Source organism: Lucilia cuprina, chromosome 3, assembly GCF_022045245.1.
Source record: "Lucilia cuprina isolate Lc7/37 chromosome 3, ASM2204524v1, whole genome shotgun sequence".
NCBI lineage: Eukaryota > Metazoa > Arthropoda > Insecta > Diptera > Calliphoridae > Lucilia > Lucilia cuprina.
The window spans coordinates 40,772,332-40,794,214 of record NC_060951.1 but is presented as its reverse complement, the minus strand read 5'-3'; the positions used below and the strand labels follow the sequence as shown (position 1 = coordinate 40,794,214).

General features: G+C 25.8%; 1 protein-coding gene across 1 annotated transcript in view; it reads right to left on the bottom strand.

Moving 5' to 3' along the window:
• The window catches only part of LOC124419001 (tyramine beta-hydroxylase-like), a 55,023-nt gene that overhangs the window by 25,488 nt on the left and 7,652 nt on the right, over positions 1-21,883 (bottom strand). Inside the window, exon 2 of the mRNA XM_046947080.1 lies at positions 6,517-6,705. Coding sequence (XP_046803036.1) covers positions 6,517-6,705 — 189 coding nt within the window. The remainder of the gene's footprint in view (positions 1-6,516; positions 6,706-21,883) is intronic.

The window sequence follows — 21,883 nt, the reverse complement described above, 5'->3', positions numbered from 1 at the left end:
TAGTCTATAGTCTAGTCTATAGTCTAGTCTATAGTCTAGTCTATAGTCTAGTCTATAGTCTAGTCTATAGTCTAGTTTATAGTCTAGCCTATAGTCTAGTCTATAGTCGTGCTTATAGTCCAGTATAATGTAAATATTTAATACCGCTTAACACAATTTTTATAAAAAAGGAACAACATACATACATATATATTTGCTTAACTCATACAATGAAATTTTATTCTTCATTACTCTTATCCTTTAAAAGTAATCAATTTCGGTTCAACAACAATTTCTACTAAACGCAACTAAAAAGAAACCTAAACATGTACATAATTTAGTTACATGAAATTAGTTTTTCTTTCGTATTATGTCTATTTTTTTCAAAATATTGTAATTGTGTAAAACTTTTACTTTCTTGCGCATGAAATTAAATTTAATCTCTTAAAATACCACATCATATTTATTACATTTCGAATGGTCTTGGAAAGATTTTGTAAAGATTCTTTTATGGACAAAATAAAACAAAATACTGAAAAACATATTGTGTCATATTGTAATTTCTTGTGAATGTGAATTTTTTTCTTGTTTAAATCTTAAGCACAAGCATCAATTTTCTGGGAACAAGTCAGTCATTCAGTTCTCTATTAAAATACAAAAGTTAGGTTACTTTGCTACGCAAACCAAGAAGAAGGACTGAACCATCTTTAACTTAAATTGTTAAAATTTGTTTAGTAGAAACGATGAGTATGTATGGACCTGTGTGTATTTATTTTATAAACCTTCAATTCGGGGTGTTTGTCCCGAATAAGACCTACTAACTATTACTTCTAGTTATATTTAATTATTTTAACAATAAAACTAAATTAAAAAACAAACTATGGAATACTGAAAAATCTCTCTAAAACGATACACATACTACTATCGAAACTGTTGGTAATCACATAAGTGTTTGTTTGTGTAGTGATTTTACTAAAAATTTGTAACCACAAAAACCACAGGTGGTTCATGGGTAATTTTTGTTTGTAAAACAATATTTAATGGATTTTTTTTCTCACTCATGTTGCTGCAAAAATCTTAACACAGAAAAATAAAACTTCAAAATTTATAAAGTCCTGTGGATATTTAAATTTTTAAAGTTTCTTCTTTTTAAAACTTGTTGTATTTGTTTTAGCCTTGTTAAATGAAAATTAATTTAAAGATATCTTGTTAAAAATAATAATTAAATAGAAATATTTCAGGGGAGTATCTGTTAAAATTTAGATTAGACCCTACTATAGTATGCTTGACTACTGACTAGAAAATAGAACACACTGCACACAATAATGTATTTAGACAACAAAAGTATTGACTATATATATTAGACTAACAAAAGCTAGAGTATTGACAAGACTATGCTGTAGATCGTGCTATAGACTAGACTATATACTAGACTATAGACTAGACTATAGACTAGACTATAGACTAGACTATAGACTAGACTATAGACTAGACTATAGACTAGACTATAGACTAGACTATAGACTAGACTATAGACTAGACTATAGACTAGACTATAGACTAGACTATAGACTAGACTATAGACTAGACTATAGACTAGACTATAGACTAGACTATAGACTAGACTATAGACTAGACTATAGACTAGACTATGTACTAGACTACAGAGTAGACTATAGACTAGACTATAAACACAAAGTAGGCCATGTAGTTATGATTTTGATATCCAGGAGACTTATTTTCTTAGTTGAAGTATATATATTAAACTTGTTTCCTTTTTTGCTTTTTGGGTAATATCTTCTCAAGCATATCATCATTGACCTTTTTGTTCTATAAATAGAATCTAAAAAACCTTTTTTTATGTTAAGCAAACATTTAATTCATTCCTCGTACGTCATAGTAAAATGACTATCTTTTTAATACATACTATGTATGAAAATTGTCACTTTGGGAAATCAACTCAACTAGTTTTGACAGTTTTACTTTATTTATTCTTTTTTCTTTTCTCTCAAGTAAATTTCTTAACTAAACTACACATTTGGGTTAAGATACTAGAATATTTGCTTATATGATGCATAGATAGTTTTATTGTTGTATTTACACACATGTAAGTATGACCACTCAAGGATTTACAGCTGTCCCTCGATAAACTAAATATAAAATTATTTATTTTCTTCTATTACTTTTTGATAACAAGAATTATTATAAAATGTAACTTTAGCCTTCTTTGTCTTGAAAAAAATAAATTGTTCATCAACATTTGTTAAACCAGTAACAAGTGTCTAATGTCCACAACTACTAAAGAATAGTTCTGTCATACTTATTTATTTGCTTTCTAAGGGGACAAAAGACATTTTGTCCTTGCATTTAACTAAACTAAACAACAAATTACAAAACAATAGAATTTCTTTGGCAAATTATATAAAAATTTAATTAAATAAAAATATATTACATAGAAAATTGTAATTTTTATTTATTTAACATACAAATGAATTTTAATTTTAATTGAATTATTTTTTATTTTATATTTGATTTTCTATTTTCGGTCATTGATTAAATTCTCTGAAGTGAATAAATTAATTGTGGCAAATTATATACTGCAAATTTAAAAAAAAAACAATTACACACACATTTAGTGTTTTATAATAAATGTTAAAAGAATACAATTATTTATTTTAAATATTTACTTGTTTTGTATAATCAAATGTTTAATTATGAGTTTTTTATTTGTGTTTGGTTTATTTTATAAACAAATATTAAACAATTCACAAAATATTAAAATTCATTAGTTAGATCTAAATCAATGAAGTTTCGCATAATTAAATATTATTTGATGAAACTGTGTGATTTCTTAATACATATTGTTTATTTAGTTAGTTTTTCCGGAACAATTGTGCACTTGTTTGATCAGTAAACCATAAAAAAACGCTATATATTATAATTAGTTAATTGACAGAGTAATTGAATTATAAACTAGTGCATGTAAAAACATACTCATCAAAATGCAATTTGTTTATACATTCCGAATGATATATTTGCTTCAGTTTCATTTAGTTTGTACAAATTTTCTCCTAATAAAAATTCCTCATAAATTTCACAAACACTTGAAATTTCAAACAATTCAAACAGCCAAAGTTATTTCAAAATTGCTGTTAAAATATGTAATTAAAAAAATATAAAATTATTTTCTATTCATTGAAATCTATAAACACTTCATAGTATAACCTAATCTTTATTGTTTCACTTAAGTTAGGACAAAAGATTTGTTTGGAGTGAATGAGGTTTCCACTATGGTCTTGCAATCTTTGGTACATAGTTAGTTAGATTGTTAATTAGTTTGTTAGTTAATTAGTTAGTTAGTTACTTATTTAGTTAATTAGTTAATTAGTTAGTTAGTAGTCTATAGTCTAGTAAATAGTCTAGTCTATAGTCTAGTCTATAGTCTAGTCTATAGTCTAGTCTATAGTCTAGTCTATAGTCTAGTCTATAATCTAGTAAATAGTCTAGTCTATAGTCTAGTCTATAGTCTAGTCTATAGTCTAGTCTATAGTCTAGTCTATAGTCTAGTCTATAATCTAGTCTATAGTCTAGTCTATAGTCTAGTCTATAATCTAGTCTATAGTCTAGTCTATAGTCTAGTCTATAGTCTAGTCTATAGTCTAGTCTATAGTCTAGTCTATAGTCTAGTCTACAGTCTAGTCTATAGTCTAGTCTACAGTCTAATCTATAGTCTAGTCCATAATCTAATCTATAGTCTAATATATAGTCTAGTCTATAGTCTAATTTATAGGCTAATATATAGTCTGTAGTCTAGTCTATAGTCTAGTCTATAGTCTAGTCTATAGTCTAGTCTATAGTCTAGTCTATAGTCTAGTCTATAGTCTAATCTATAGTCTAGTCTATAATCTAATCTATAGTCTAATATATAGTCTAGTCTAGTCTATAGTCTAATTTATAGTCTTATATATAGTCCAGTCTATATTCTATAGTATAGTCTATAATCTAGTCTATAGTCTAGTCTACAGTCTAGTCTATAGTCTGGTCTATATTCTGGTCTATAGTCTATAGTTTAATCAATAGTCTAGTCTACAGTCTAGTCTATAGTCTAGCCTATAGTCTAGTTTATAGTCTAGTTTTCGGTCTAACTTATCTCTAACTTATCTCTAACTTATCTCTAACTTATAATCTAGTCTATAGTCTACTATAATGTAGTCTTCTTTAGTCTAGTCTATACTCTAATCTATAGCCAAATCTAAAGTCTAGTCTATAATCCGGTCTATAGTCAAGTCCATAGTCTAGTTTATAGTCCAGACTATAGTCTAGTCTATTTCTAGTTATAGTCTAGCTTATAGTCTAGTATATAGTCTTGTCCATTGTCAAGAGTAGGCTACAGTGTAGTCTATATTCTGGTCTACAGTCTATTCTATAGTCTAGTCTGTACTCTGTCTGTAGTCTAGTCTATAATCTACTATATAGTCTAGACTATTGTCTAGTCTATAGTATTTGCTTTAGTCTAAGAGTAGAGTCTAGACTATTCTTTAGTCTATAGTCATGTCTAAAGTCTAGTCTATAGACTATGGACCAGTCTATAATCTAGTCCATAGTCTTGTCTATATTCCAGTCTGTTGTCTAGTCTATAGTCCTATCTATAATCTGGGCTATAGTGTACGAATTACAAATAGAATGAAAAACCCATATGCCCTTATAGCAGAAATTGGAGTGAAAAATTTTTAAAATTTATATTTTCCCTAACACTTGGCTATATTGGTATTTATTTCAATGAAATTAATATACGAACAATTAAACACAACAAAAAGAAAAATAGCGATAATAATAATCAAACATTTTAACTTTTTATGCAGTTTTTAAGGCCAAACAAAATATGAGAACATAGTTCAAGGCTAAAACCATTTATGATGAAACACTAAACAACTTTTTTTACATAAAAATAATATTTATACATACATACATTCATATGTATATTTTTACAAAATAAATATTGTTAAGGAAAAGTGTTTACACTGGCTGTTTATCAAATGTTGAAAAATAAATAACTAGTTACAAAGATAAAAAATCTTCACCATTCTCCACTTAAAAAACAAAAATTTCCGTTACTTGATGTCAACATGAACCATGATATATTTTTATAGTTTGGCGCTTGGCAAAGCTATGTTTTATGTCTTCAATTAGGCAACGTTTCGTTGCAAGTGTAAACGTATTTTAGTAAACAAAATGTATTGTTTTGTAAACTTTTTGGCTTTTCTGCCAAAACATTTCTTTGTTAGACTGGGTGGGTGTTTGTCGATTGCCAAACGCCCACTTCATTGCCTTCTTACAAGAAAGCAAGTACAAGTGAAATATTTTTTATAAATATAATATAACTCAATCAAGAACAGTAAGGAGAAAGTTTTATTTAGAATTTAAATTTCAACAAAATATGTTTTTATAGCAATTCGATATTTAGAACAGTTTTGCAACAGACATATACTTAATATATAATTTGATTCTACTTCCTAAATATTACTCATACTCAGCAAATACATAGAACAAAACTGCGAAAAATTAATGTCTTTAGGTTTTTTAAATTGAATTAATTTTAAAAAATTATTTGTAAATAGATAATTATAAAATTTTCTATAAAAAACAAAAAATTTCAGAGAAAAATAAATTTCTTAAAAAATTTCTATAATAATTGTAAACTTTCCAAACATTTTTCTATAAAAATTAGACAATTTCTAAAACTTTTTCTAAATATTTTTTTATAAAAATTTTACAAATATGAAATTTTTCCATAAAAAAAGTAATTTTTATAAATATTTATTTTAAAATAAAAATTTTTTTTAAAAAATAAAAAAAGTTTCCAAAAAAAATCTAATTTTTTATAAAAATAGCAATTTATATACTGATTAAAACATTTTCGAAAAGTTTTCTTAAAAATAACAAATTTTTCGAAAAATATTTTTTTTTGTAATTTTCTGAAATTAAGAGAAATTTTCCAAAAATGTTTCAATAAAAATTAGAACTTTTCCGAAAAAAATTAATAGAAATAATATTGGAAAATATCCGAAAATGTTTGTATAAAAATTAAAAATATTTCGAAATTTAAGAATAACAGACGTATACTTTATATTTAATTCAAATATTGTAAAACAATATTACTCATACGCATTAGTAAGTAATTTCTTAGAAAATTGTGGTCAATATGGTAATAATAATTTTTTTAAAGCAGGACCTATATCGTCATCTTCATACTCGGATTCTGTCTTCTTCTTTGTTGAATTCTTCCCTTCGCAAATTCTTCCTTATTATCTATTTTAAACAAAGGTCTCCTTTACCATTTTTTATTATTTTGTTTATATTTATTTTTTCAATTTTTTGAAGTATCTTAAACAAATTTGATTAGAGACTGCATTAAAAATAGTATGGCACTAACAATTAAACAATTTTTAGAGAATTTTTCATTTCCCTGTTTAAATGATCTTGATCCAGAATATCCAGGGTAAGGTCCCATAGAATAGTCAAAATATGCATAATCACCCTCATCAATGGGAGTATCCTCTCCGTCACTAGTGGGTGGTTGGATATCTTGCGATTCATCTGTATCTCCAGTACCAGAGTCTGCAGTTGTATCTTCAGAATCTTCTGGTTTTTCTACAGAGTCTGTATCTTCAGATCCAGTTACTGTTTCTTCTGCCGCTTCTGTAGTGACATCCACAACTGATGTATCTGACTCATCATCAGCCAATATGTATGGCAAAATTATTAAAACAAATAAAAGAAGTCTCATTTTAAATATTAAACAAATTTGAAAATAAACTTCAAACAGCTGTATGTATATTTTACACCATGAGAAATAAACCAAAAATTCATTTAAAATTAACCAATTATAAAGTTTGCAATGAAGTTTTTAATTCGTTTATTCAAGATTTATTGATGTTTTCAAAATTGGTTTATTTGGTTTACATAAGGTCAATTAACTACAATTTGAAATGCACAAAAACAAATTCAAACTGACAGTATTTCAACAGCAGACTTGTTAATGTTTTTGACAGCCTACTAAAGGCAAATCAGTAATTTTTATAAATTTTTAGGAACACCCTTCAATAAATAATAAAGCAATGATAGCCACTTCCTTCACAAAATAGAAATCGTTTTGACGCCATTATTCACAACATGTCAGTTATGACATATCAACTTGTTATCATGTCAAATAAAGGTATATTTAACATTTAAAGGTACACAAATTGAGTTAAATTATCTTTAATGGTTATTAATTTAAATAATTTGTTTACCTTAAAATCTAAACCCTTTTATACCAAAACCAAAATTTCATTATCACTTCCTGGATTGTCTTGTGACCCTCATTTCCTTTTAAAATCGTATTTGTATTTTTTATTAATTAATCTATTAAATTGTTTTCCATTTTGCTGACATCAAAATTTCAATGATGGCATAAACATAAATTAAATTAATATACACAGATGGTTTTCATTTCTTTAATGATTGTCATTAAATTAAAAACATTAAATGTAAATACGGGTATCAACCCGTAATTTATATTATTAATGATAATAAAAAAGACACGAAATGAAAGATATATTCAAAATTTATTGTTTTTATTTTGCAAAATTATATATAAAAAAAGTTGCGTGCTTTTGGGAGCAAAATAGAGTGAGAAAATGGTTTGCAAAATTTTGTTTTAAATGAAATTTGTATGTAATTTTCTTAATAAAAAGTTGTTTACATCATAAATTCTATTTTAATATTATACACGCTCTTATAAATGATAAATAGATAATGCACAGAAGGATGGCTTAGAAATTTTCAAGCATTTTTTATAAAAGGAAAATTTTTTCGAAAATTTTCTATAAAAAGATAACATTCATCAAAATTTTTTATAAAAAGAAAATACTCTCAAAGGTTTTCTATAAAAACAGAATTTTCTCGAAAATTTTCTAAAGAAAAGAATTTTCTCCAAAAATTAAAAAAAAAATTCTCCAAAATTTCTATAAAAATAAAATTTTCTTGAAAAATTTCTATAAAAACAGTTTTTTTTCAAATATTTTCTAAAAAAAGAGAATTCTTTAAATTTTCTATAAAATAGCATTTTCTTTCATTTAAAAAAAAAATAGAAAATATGAAAATATTTTTTTTGAAAACTTTCTATGAAAAGAAATTTTTTCGAAAATTTTCTATAAAAAATAAATTTTCTATAAAAAGTAAATTTTCTTGAAAAATTTCTATAAAAAGCAAATTTTCTCTAAAAGTTTTTATAAAAAGCAAATTTTCTCGAAAATTTTCTATAAAAAGTAATTTTTTTTAAAAATTGCCCATAGATTTTCTCAAAAATTTTCTATAAAAAGTATATTTTTTTCAAAATTTTTCTATAAGAAGTAAATTTTCTCCAAAATTTCTATAAAAAGTAAATTTTCTCGAAAATTTTCTGTAAAAATTAATTTTCTCGAAAATTTTCTATAAAAAGTGAATTTTTTCGAAAATTTTCAATAAAAAGTAAATTTTCTCGAAAACTTTCTATAAAAGGTAATTTTTTTTCGAAAATTTTCTATAAAAAGTAAATTTTTTCTAAAATTTTCAATAAAAAGTTTATTTTTTTTAAAAATTTTCTATAAAAAGTAAATTTTCTCTAAAAGCTTCTATAAAAAGTAAATTTTCTCGAAAATTTTTTATAAAAAGATTTTTTTGAAAATAAGCTTTTCCTCCAAAAATTTCTATAAAAATAGAATTTTCTCAATTATTTTCTATTAAAGTATATTTTTATCAAAAACTTTTTATAAAAAGGGAATTTTCTTTAAAATTTTATATAAAAATAATTTTTTCTCTAAATATTAAAAAAAAAAGATAATTTTTTATAAAAAGTTAATTTTACGAAAATTTTCCTCTAAAATTTCCTGCAAAAGGAAAATTTTCTCGAAATTTTTCTATAAAACAGAATTTTCTAAAAATTAATTTTCTCGAAAATTTTTTGTAAAAGGAGAATCTTCTCGAAACTTTTCTATAAAAAGAGAATTCTCTTAAAAATTTATTATAAAAAGTGAATTTTTACAAACTTTTTCTATAAAAAACATTTATTATAAAAACAGAAGAAAATTTTATGAGAAGAGAATTTTCTTTAAACTTTCTTTCAAAATAGGATTTTCTCTTTAAAATGAGAATTTTCTAGAAAATTAAAAAATAGAGTTTTTTCAAATGATTTTTTAAGATAATTTTTCGAATTTTCTCTAAAAAGGATTTTTTTTAATTTTTTTGTACCCTACCCTCGTACGTTCATACATTTACATATTTTCATCTTATAAACTTTTACAACTTTGTACACACAAATACCAAAATGTTGTTGCATATGAATAGTGGTTTTTAAAAAGTTTTTTATGCGTGTGTGTGTGTGTGAAATTGTTGTGGTACCTTAGTCATGCTGCTGCTCGTTAATTTGTCTACACGCAAGTTACAGTGGAATTTTTGGAATATTTGTAAATATTTTATTTGTTATACTTTTCTTACACTGTGTCGTTTACTCTAACCACAGTGTCGAAAGTTTTAAGTTAGAAAGTTCTCAACATATATGTATGTAAACTCACTTATCATTCAAAGCATGTTTAAGCTTTTAAATATCAAAAGATGTCAACGCAACAACAATAAAATGTAAAGATATGCGTTATGACTTTTCCATGGGGATTGTGAAAATGTTGTAAAGAGTTCAAGTTTATTGTCTACCTAACGCCATCCTTCAGAAGAGTATTAAAGACAAATTAAAAAAAAAAACAGACGTGTGAAAATGAATGACAAGCAAAAACAACTAAAGCGGTTTTTTAACATAAAAAATGTTGCACCTACAGAAATGATGTGTGAAATGTAGAGTTGAGAAAGAAATTTTGTAATCAGTAACCGGTTTATAAACTAACATTTATTTGGAACTAAACTAGAACTGAACTAGAACTGAACTAGAACTGAACTATAACTGAAATATAACTAAACTATAACTGAACTATAACTGAACTATAACTGAACTATAACTGAACTAGAACTGAACTATAACTGAACTATAACTGAACTATAACTGAACTATAACTGAACTATAACTGAACTAGAACTGAACTAGAACTGAACTAAAACTGAACTAGAACTGAACTAGAACTGAACTAGAACTGAACTAGAACTGAACTAGAACTGAACTAGAACTGAACTAGAACTGAACTAAAACTGAACAAGAGCTGAACTAGAACTGGACTCTAACTGTACTAGAACAGAACTAATGTAGAATTTATTTACAAAAGCATAAATTTATACTCTAATCTATTTTTAACACTTATCTTTCCTTGCTTTCATACTACTTCATTGTGAAAGTGTCCGTTTGTTCTCGTCGTCACCAGGCAGTGTTGACACGAGTCAATGTATTAATCACACTAGGACGGTATCCTACCCAAATATAAATATATGAATTAATACTTGACTTAAAGTTATTTTTTGATTGCCGTGTGTCTACTCTTTATTAAAATTAGAGATTTGTAACTTAGAAAACTAGTAAAATCACTACTTGGGAACAGTCCTCATAAACTGCAGGAATATACACTTGTTAGCTCAAATGTACAAACATATATATCATATATAGTCCAAGAGCAACACAAAACTGAAAACACACAAAAAAGAAGTTTAGATAAAAAAACCACATCATGTAGAAACCTTCTCATAGGAATATCTACGTACAAACATGCTGACAAGGTAAAAATATTAATGACAAACGCTTTAAATACTTTACGCAGATTTTATTCCATTTCTTGGCTCAAGCACACACAAACAGATTTTTCACTGTTTCACATTTGCCTCAAGATATATTCACCTACACACACTGACTCATTTGCTCGTCGCCTTCTCCACTGATGAGTTTTTCATTTTCATTTTTATAACGTGTTGTAGTTTCAGTTTTTTTTCTTTTTGTGGCAAAAATTTAATTTACGCAACAAAAGAATGTTTGACTAAAACACATTGTGTTCAGGGCCAAAAACCAAATCGTCTAAAATAAAAGCAATAACGACTGACTTTTTTAACCGCACATTTGTTTTAAAAAAATTAAGGTTTTTTTAATTTACACATAAACTGAATTTGCACATATTTTGTTGTTTTTGAGTGAGTAAAACAGTATGGCTAAGTTGGCGCTTTATTGTTGTTTAAAACTATATGTTAGACTACAAAGGTATTAAATATGTTTTGTTATATAACGCTGTAACAATTTAAAAAAAGCTTTCACATATAGAAAAGTTGATATACATACATGCGAAACTACAGTATATTTATAGCAAATCAGCATACTCCGATTTTAATAATCAGCTCTAATGTCCTTATAATAGGACTTTCAATTACAAACGAATATTTTAAATATTTATATGTGTTGTATGTCGCTAATATTAGTATAAAATGAAAACTGGTAAACTTTACATACTTTCAATATTATTTTTTTAAAGGACACTTTTTCGAAACAAACATTTATAAATATATTTTTGTGCCAATTTTTTCTTTAAGTCTTCATTTCTTTTTTTTAGTCCTGATGAATTGAAATAATAATGCTATTTTAAAACAAAGGTTCTAAGCTGCGGCCACCATAAGAGATACGGTTGTATGAGTGCTATGTGAAATAAAAGACCGATTTAAATAGCGTTCGTCTTTAGGTCAAAAGAAAAGTACGTGCTAAATTTCATCAAATTATCTTGAATTGCGATCTGTTCACTCTTGGTTTACATGAACCCTAGGATATCCCGTAAAGCACTTTTTTGAAGGAATACGATGCGTTTTTTGAAAATTCCCTCAGATCTCAGTACAATATGCTCTAAAAAATGTCTGCAATGTTTTCGAAATGGTTCTAAAAAATTCCGTAATTTTAAGCTGATCGCAGGAAAAATAAATAAAAAATTTTTAGATTACTCCGCAAAACGACTTTTGGTGTATTATAAGTAGTATATACAAAAATAATTTAAAAAATTCTAAAATTGCCCAAACCAAATGCCAAACTATTTGGTTTTCATTTTTTTGCATAAAGTAAAATTTTGGACCCCTATTTCAATTAAAAACTAAAACAATATTCTTATCGAACCCACCATAAATACTCTACAAAAATTTTAAAATTATTTTTCCCATAATCAGCTCAAAATTGTGGAATTCTTGAGACCCATTTCATTTCATACTCAAAATTCTGAAATTGTCTTCTTCACATTTTTAACTTTTTTTATACCCTACACCACCATAGTGGGAAGGGTATTATACATTTGTGCTGATGTTTATAACACACAAAAATATTGGTCCCACACCCACCTTCAAATATATTTATTGACTCAGAATCACTTTCGGAGTCGATTAAGCCATGTCCGTCCATCCTTCTGTTCGGCTGTAAACCTTGTGCGCAAGGTACAATGGTTTAGGGTATCATATCGTCAACCAAGCCCGACTATATTTTTCTCAATTGTTATGAATAACTTCATTCTATTAGTACTACAAAATTTAGTTAATTTTCTTAAAAAACTATTGTTCAATTCACAATCGATGTTGTAGCGTTGTATGTAAGCAGTTGCTACAATAGTCATAACAATGTTGTTGGTATTCTCCATGCAAAAACTCTGTTTACCAAAACAGCTGTTTTATAAAAATCTGTTTATTTTTTAGTTTAAAATGTGGAATAATGAAAATAATAGAATTTTAAATAAAAATAAATTAATTTGGTTTATTTTGTTCGTTTAATTAGTTGAATATTAATTGATTTTTTTTATCTTTTGACATTGTTTTTTTTTTTTCATTGTGAACATAAACTTATGACTTGTTACAAAAATCTGTTTACAATAACTTACTACACTTTAGTAGATACAATATACAACTTGACAGTGAATTGAACATATATATAGAAATTTTCTAAAAAGTGAATTTATTACAATTTATTTTTACACTTAATTACTCAATTAAGGTTAAAAAAATTAAAATGTTTTTCTTTTATTATTGAATTACTGAATTGTATACAAACACATTTTAAAAAACCGCCTTATTGACATCACTGAATATATTTTATATTTCTTCTTTTTTTTTTCTTTTTTCATTAGCAACCAACAAAATTGTGTTCATCATGCGGCTTTTACGGTCTAAACGCATAATTTCCGGCATGTTTAAAAATTATGATTAAAATGTGTTACAATTCATTTTTTCCTTTTTTACCACTGTTTATTTGCTGATTTTTTTCTTTTTGCCTCGTTTCACAAATTACATGAACGTGTTTAATTTTTTTTGTACTCCTATTTCCACAAAACGTATCCGATGATGTGGTACATTTAATGTTGATTTGATTTATGCTGTGCTAACACATGGCGTCAGAATTAAGGGTACAATGACATACATTTTTTAACACGCACAAAAAAAAACAATAATGAAAATCAGAAAAAAAACTGAAGAATGTGGGTTAGTGGAGGTAAGAAAAAAGGTACAAAATGGAATATTTAAGTGAAAACAATTTAAAAAATATGTTAAATGCAGTACATTACCAGAACACATATAACAACAACGGCGAAAAAAAAGGTAAGTTAACCACAGTTTAGTTTGTTTATCAGTAAAATAAATTATGAAAAAAGCATATACATAATTTTAAAAATTAAACAATTTCGAAATAACATATAATTTTTATTAAAATTAAACATCTAAAATGAAATTTAAATATTTTAATAATTTAAAATTATATTCATTTCACTTAAAACCTTTTTCTTATTTATAACATGTGTCTAATAATATTCTACCAAATATTCACTTAAAATATAATGATGTAAATAATGACGTTAAAATATTATAATAATATTCTTAAAAAGACATATTCTGCAAATAAAACAGAAAAAGACACCTGTGTTAGAGTTAAGAAAATTTGTTCCTGTTCACCTCATTCAGCTCATATTTTTGCATGTATGTATGTATTTGTCATCGTAAACTTTTCTGTAACAAATTTTCACCAACATTTTTCACATGTGTTACATATGTCAAACTGGCATAAAGACAAACATGCATAAAATTTTCATGCAACTACCAGAAAATTTCACACACACACACACAGATCCATATAACAACTTCTAGGAATAGAAAGCTAAACATGCTTATAAGTGTTGTTGTGTATGTTAACACAAATACTACGAGATGCCTTTCAAAACCACTTATCAAACATGTATGAGTAAACTGCATGAACATGTAGTAGTTTATTAGATGAGTATTTATTTGTAGATGTCATCTTTAGTATATATGTGTTTGTTTTGTGTGGGCGTAAAGGTTGTTTACAAAAGAGTAGTTAATTTGAAGACTATAATTTTTATTCTTGGAAATTTAAAATTTTTAAACTTAACCCGGTTAACTCCAACTCCAGTTTAACCGAAAGTTATTCTGCCGATTAAAATATTTTTTGTATGAAAACTGTCAATTTAACTTTAAGATAAAAACAAGTAAGAAATTATAGTCGGGAGAGGCCCACCATATAATACCCTACACCTTTGACAAAAATATAATGTGATTTAGTTGCCAAAGTAAAGCATTTAAGTTGAATTGTACCTTGCCTCAGATGTACATACTTAAACCGTTTATTGTTGAATAAAATTGTGGACATTTAAATGAAATTTTGATATGGACTTTTCATAGGGGCTAGGGTCATATGAGAACCTATTATTGTGGAAGTCGGGTCATTAAGTCTTGTATAAAACTTGGCTTTTTGTCGAGATATGAGTATATTAAACATAATTATGAACTTAATAGACCTATTCGGCGGGTTCAGTTGTATGGGGGCTAGGTGAAATAATGGACCGATGTAAACCATGTAAACCAATAGGCTTCGTCTAAGGTATCATAAAAGGTCATGTGCCAAATTTCATTGAACTATCTTCAAAATTGCGACATGTAGTTTGATTATAAGGTTTACATGGACGGACGGACATAGCTAAATCGACTCAGAAAATGATTCTGAGCCGATTGGTATACTTTAAGATGGATATAGGACCAATATTATTGTGCGTTACAAATATCAGTACAAACCCAATATACCCTCCCCACTGAAGTGGTGTAGGGTATAATAACCAGACATTATGATATTGGGGGTTAGTAAATTAGTTCGTTTCTAGCAGAACTATGCTTTTCTATTGAAAAAACAAGTTTTTTGCAATTCCGCTTAAGAAACCAAAATTTAGCTAGACAGTTTTTCTATTCAGCTTTGAAAATTTTAATTTATCCTTACTTTTATACAATTCAGCTAAGTGAGTTAGTTTGTTTTTAACAAATCTATAAGTTTCTTTAAAAAATTCAAATTCAGCTAATGTTTGCTGCTATTCTGTTCACTCAGTTCATTATTAAACTCAGCTAAACTTTATGCAATTCAGCTAAGAAAATTAGTTTGTTTCTAACAACTCTAAGCATTTATATTAAAATAAATACAATTCAGTTTTCAATTTAACTTAATAAATATAAATTCAGCTAAATATTTATATAATTCAGTTAAGTAAATTTGTGTGTTTTAAAGATTTTTTATTAGATTTTCAAAAATCTTTATGTTTTTCAAATTAAGCTCCAAAAATCCAATTCAGCTAAAATATTATACAATTCAGCTATTTAAAAATAACTTATTTATACGAAAGTTTACAATTTACAAATTAAGCTAATAAAAATCCAATTCAGCTAAATTTAGCTGAATTGGATTTGTTGGATCAATTAAGAAAATCGAATTCAGCTAAAGTTTTCTGCAATTCAGCTAAAGTTTTCTACAATTCAGCTAAGTTAATGTGTGAATATCAAACAAATTTACAAATATTTTGTTAGGAAAGTTCAATAAATTAAAACTTTAAGTAACTTTAAGCAATTTTAGCGGCTTTAGCCTAATTGCACCACGGAGCGTATGATTGTTATTAAATCATGAAAAATTTTCGAAAAAATCTAATTCAGTTTAAATTTTCTTTACAAATTTTTTCTTACAAATTTTTTGACAAATTTAATATTTTTCTTAAAAATATCATATTCAGCTGGAGAATTTTTGCAGTCACCAGTTTTATGTTAATAGTTTTTCATGTAAAATTTGTATCACGGAGCGTATGATTATTATTAATTATTAAAAATTTATCCTTTAATGAAATAAAACTTTTTAAAAACATTTTCAACGATTTTGTTGTGTAAGATATAAAAAACTCAAATAACATTTCATTTAAAGTAACCCTTTTTTACAATTTCTGGTTGTATGATCTTTATTTGTGGTTCAAATACAAAAATATCTTATTCAACAAAGGATTTACTTGGATATATTACATTTTATCTTTATTGCTATAATCTTTAACTGATTATTCTTTCAGTTGACATACATACATATGTAATATAAAATATTTATGTTTTCTTTTATCCATAGATTTAAGGGGTCATTTGTTAAGTACACATACTAGATATATTGAATTTAAATCCATTATTTTCATGTTAAAAATATTTTATTTAATAAATTTTGAGACTTAAAACATATTATATATTAAAATATTTTAACTCTACTCTAAATACTCCACACACTTCCCTTCTCTACACGATTCCACTCTACTATCATCTACCTTACTCTACAGAACTGCTCTCTAAGTACTTTAGTCATACAACTATAGTCTACAGATTTATTTCTATCCTTTTAAATATTTCAAACTTTACATGATGCACAAGAAAACTAAAAAATTACACTTTTGTCTGATCTAAAACAACCACCCACTTCCCACGTAAGTAGTTTTACAAAAACCTTGATGATAAATTTTTAAACATTTTTCTTTTTTTGTCAGTTTTAATACTTCAAAGAACAATTATGGCAGAAAAAAAGCCAAAAATTTTGCTCATGATTTAAGTTTGACATTTTTTTCATTTCATTCACATTTTTGTAATTAACATTTAACTTGTAATAATAATACTAATGAAGCAAATTTTCATAAGTTTTCATATTTGAGACACAACTACCTAAAATGACAAACTCTAGTAGTGGCTTCATACAGCAACAATACCTTTAAGTCCACACAAAAACAAATACTTGAACAAGAATGTTGCAATTTGTGTTTTTCATGATTGTAATACATACAACACATAATATAAAATCCAAAAAAAATGAAAATGAAAACTTTTGTTACTAAAATTTTGTTGTGTATAGAGTATGTTCTTGAGTTGAAAACAAAGTGATCAATTTGCAATTTTAACTTTTACTTTTTTAAGTCAGTTCAGCCAACCAGCCATGCAGTCAGGTAAGAAGTAAGACAAACTTCTAGACGTGATGCTTTGAACATGAACATAATGTGTATTTGCTTGCATGTTCATGACAGTTCATGATGTGATTTTGTTTATGGCAGCTTTGTGTTTTCTTCGTAATTATCTGTTTTAAGGATTTCAATGTGAACTTTTGGAAATTGTCTTAATCATCAAATACGAGAAAAAATTTTGTGTAATTTGTTTTTTCTTTAACATATTTTTTTGTTTTTATTTTTTTAGGTTTATTTGTGGACGATATTTTTTTTAACTTTTAGTACTTGTTAGTTAGTTAGTTAGTTAGTTAGTTAGTTAGTTAGTTAGTTAGTTAGTTAGTTAGTTAGTTAGTTAGTTAGTTAGTTAGTTAGTTAGTTAGTTAGTTAGTAACTAACTAACTAACTAACTAACTAACTAACTAATTAACTAACTAACTAACTAACTAACTAACTAACTAACTAACTAACTAACTAACTAACTAACAAACTAAATAACTAACTAACTAACTAACTAACAAGTACTAAAAGTTAAAAAAAATATCTTACTAATTTATTAACTTACTAACTTACTAACTTACTAACTTACTAACTTATTAACTTACTAACTTACTAACTTACTAACTTACTAACTTACTAACTTACTAACTTACTAACTTACTAACTTACTAACTTACTAACTTACTAACTTACTAACTTACTAACTTACTAACTTACTAACTTACTAACTTACTAACTTACTAACTTACTAACTTACTAACTTACTAACTTACTAACTTACTAACTTACTAACTTACTAACTTACTAACTTACTAACTTACTAACTTACTAACTTACTAACTTACCAACTTACCAACTTACTAACTTACTTACTTCCTAACTTACTAACTTACTAACTTACTAACTTAATAACTTACTAACTTACTAACTTACTAACTTACTAAATTACCTAATTACTAAATTACTAACTTACTACCTACCTAACTAACTAATTATCTATCTATCTATCCATCTATTTATCTGTCCATCTATTTATATATCTATCTATCTATCTATCTATCTATCTATCTATCTATCTATCTATCTATCTATCTATCTATCTATCTATCCATCTATTTATCAATCTATCTATCTATCTATCTATCTATCTATTATTTATATATCTTTATAATATCTTATTTATTGCTTAAAACTATCTAAAAATATGCATGTCCCCTCTAAAACTAACAGTATGAATAATATAAATGTGTACAAACAAATGCACATAACGTATACGCTCCATCAAACTGATTTTAAAAAATAATTATATTACCAAAATAATGCCTTAAGGTATTTTTTACTATCTCTTTTAAAACGAAACTCATATGTTAATAATTTTATAACAACAACAAGTTTTTATGTTCGTTTTCTTTTGCACTTAAATATTTCATACATATTTTCATTAACTTAATTTTAGTAGTAAATATTATTTTATTTACCTGTTTTAAGTACATACCAATAAAGTGAAGGGCTGCCAGGAATACCTAAATAATATTATGTTATGTTTTTATAAAAAAAAAACCTTCCACAACTTCAACATCGTAAATTCCAATTTATTTAGTTGTTTCGCCTCCTTTTTTATTTGGTTTTATGTTGTATATTCGATTTTTTTATTTTTTCTCTGTATTATGTTGTGTTATTTTATATTTGTGTATTTTCTTTATAATTTTTGTTGAAAATATTCTCTGGGGGAAAGCACAACCAAGAGACTTTCTTCTTTTATAAATTTCATTAAGTTTTCAACACATGCTTTAAGCAACAAGCCAAAAGAAGAAGAAAAACATAAACACAACAGACCAACAACAACAGCAACTATAAAAAAGTGTGCACTAGACAGGTCCTTAAAAATTCAACTTAATATTAATATTATTATTTTTTGTGAAAAACTTTGATAAAATTCTTTTTATTGAGAAAATTTTATAAAGAAAATTCTACTTTTATAGAAAAATTTCTTGAGGAAATTCAATTTTTATAGAAAATTTCTTGAGAAAATATCTAGTTAATTATATCTTCTTATAAAAATTTTCTAAAAAAAATATTTTTATATAGAAACTTTTAGAAAATAATCTATTTTTAAAGAAACTTTTCGAGAAAATTCTTTCTTTCTATAAAAAAATATATAAAAAATCTCTTTTTATAGGAAATTTATCGAAAAATCTATAGAAAATTTTGAGAATTTTTACAATATTTTACTACGACTGAAAAATTAATTTTTATATAATTATTCTAAAATATTACTTAAAGTTAAATTATAAATTAAAATATGTGTCAAAATGTTTTAAAATAATAAGGATGCCCTTGCATTTGTTCCTAATATTAGATAGAACATGTGCTCCGAAACCAAAAACACACATAATATAACAAATACACTTACATAATATGTACTTGCAATCATACACCTACAAAACTTTTTTAATTTTTTCTACATTTACTGCTACAAAAACAAATGTACATAAAGACAAATATAAATTTTACCAAGTGTCTGTAAGAACACAAATATAGTTGTGTAACTAATATATATGTATACATATACATATGTATATACTTACGAATATATATGTATGTTTCATAAGTTTGGATGCTATCAATGTGAGTAGTTGATAAGTTTGACCAATTTGTAACCACTCATTGAAATTGCAGGACACCTCATTCTAGGAACGAAAACAAAGTTTTTAACAAACATTTTCATGCAAAACAGTAAAACAAAATTTGTATATAAAATTTGTTTCAAAACTAAATTGCAAACAATCATTATAAATACCAACTATTTAGAGTAAATTACTTATTCAGAATTTTATGTAAATGTTTGTGATTTTTGGAAAATTAACATTTACTGAGTTTACTTATAACAAACAATATGTATAAAAAAAGTTTAGCTTGAAAACATATAATGGAAAATATCAACGAATTTTGGATGAATAGAAACGTGCGCTTTTAAAAATCTTAAAAAAGAGCAGAATACTGGATCTCAACTTAAAGTGAACTAGAACTGAACTAGAACTGAACTAGAACTGAACTAGAACTGAACTAGAACTGAACTAGAACTGAACTAGAACTGAACTAGAACTGAACTAGAACTGAACTAGAACTGAACTAGAACTGAACTAGAACTGAACTAGAACTGAACTAGAACTGAACTAGAACTGAACTAGAACTGAACTAGAACTGAACTAGAACTGAACTAGAACTGAACTAGAACTGAACTAGAACTAAACTAGAATTAAACCAGAAATGAACTAGAACTCAACTAGAACAGAATTATAACTAGAAATGAACTGAACTAAAGCTGAACTAGAACTGAACTAAAACTGAACTAAAACTGAACTAAAACTGAACTAGAACTAAACTAGAACTGAAGTTAAGCTCAACAAAAACCAAACTAAAACTGAACTTTTTATCAGTATTTTTATGCCATCCGAATTTTTCTACCTACATAAGTTTAACTATATTTTACAGTTGGTCACATTACTTCCACCAAATATTTATAGTATGAATATGATAAAATGTCATAACTATAAAAACACAAATATATTTGTAAATGAAAAGTGTGTGTATGTACATATGTACACACAATACAACTCAAATAAAATTGTATAAACTTATGACCAGTTGACTGATATCAACACAAGATGATAGAAAATTCAATGAACAAATAAGTTTTTTTATGATCATTTTTCCTCCTTTTTTATTTGTTTGTGGCATATTGTACAATGCGAAAAATATGCCAATAATACAATATTTCAATGAATTAGGGGCTATAGATACAATTTAATTTTATATACAAAAATTTTAAATATAACATAAGTCAAATTTTTTTAATATTTTCCTCAATATATTAATATTTAAGAATGTTTTTATTTTCCTAAAACATAATTAAATGGATTGCAGGCTCTTATTCACAATTTCTTAGTTATCTTCACAAATATTTTGTAAAATGATTCAGTTAAAAGTTTATTTATGCTCCAAAACCACAATAATATCCATTTCTGTAAATATATCTTATGTATAGTTATAAATAGTTGTAGGTACAAATGTACTGATATATGAAGCTCTGTATGCTTCTCCGGAAATTTGGCGGATAATGATAAAAAAGTCCACTATTTTCATTTAATAATATTATGTTTGTTTTATTTATTTTTTATAGCACTTCAATTGAGTTTTAGTCCTTAACCAGTGGGGATTTAAATATTTTTCTTTCATGAGTGTTTGCTTTAATGGAAAACGTCTGTTCTACTTAACTTTAAATTTATCTTATACAAGAAAATTTAAGTAATTTTTTACAGTTTATAAAAGCAAATATTAAAAATTTATCTTAATGAATCATAAATCTATAAAATATGGTTTTTGGGATGATGGTATATTTCAGTATTCTTTCATGATAATTTTAAAGGCGTATACTTAATTTTACTACATATTTCTCACACGCCTACAATGAAATAAAAAATAAACCAAAATCATTATATGCATGTTCCTTTTCAGTTCTAGTTCAGTTCTAGTTCAGTTCCAGTTCAGTTCTAGTTCAAGTTCAGTTCTAGTTCAGTTCTAGTTCAGTTCTAGTTCAGTTCTAGTTCAGTTCTAGTTCAGTTCTAGTTCAGTTCTAGTTCAGTTCTAGT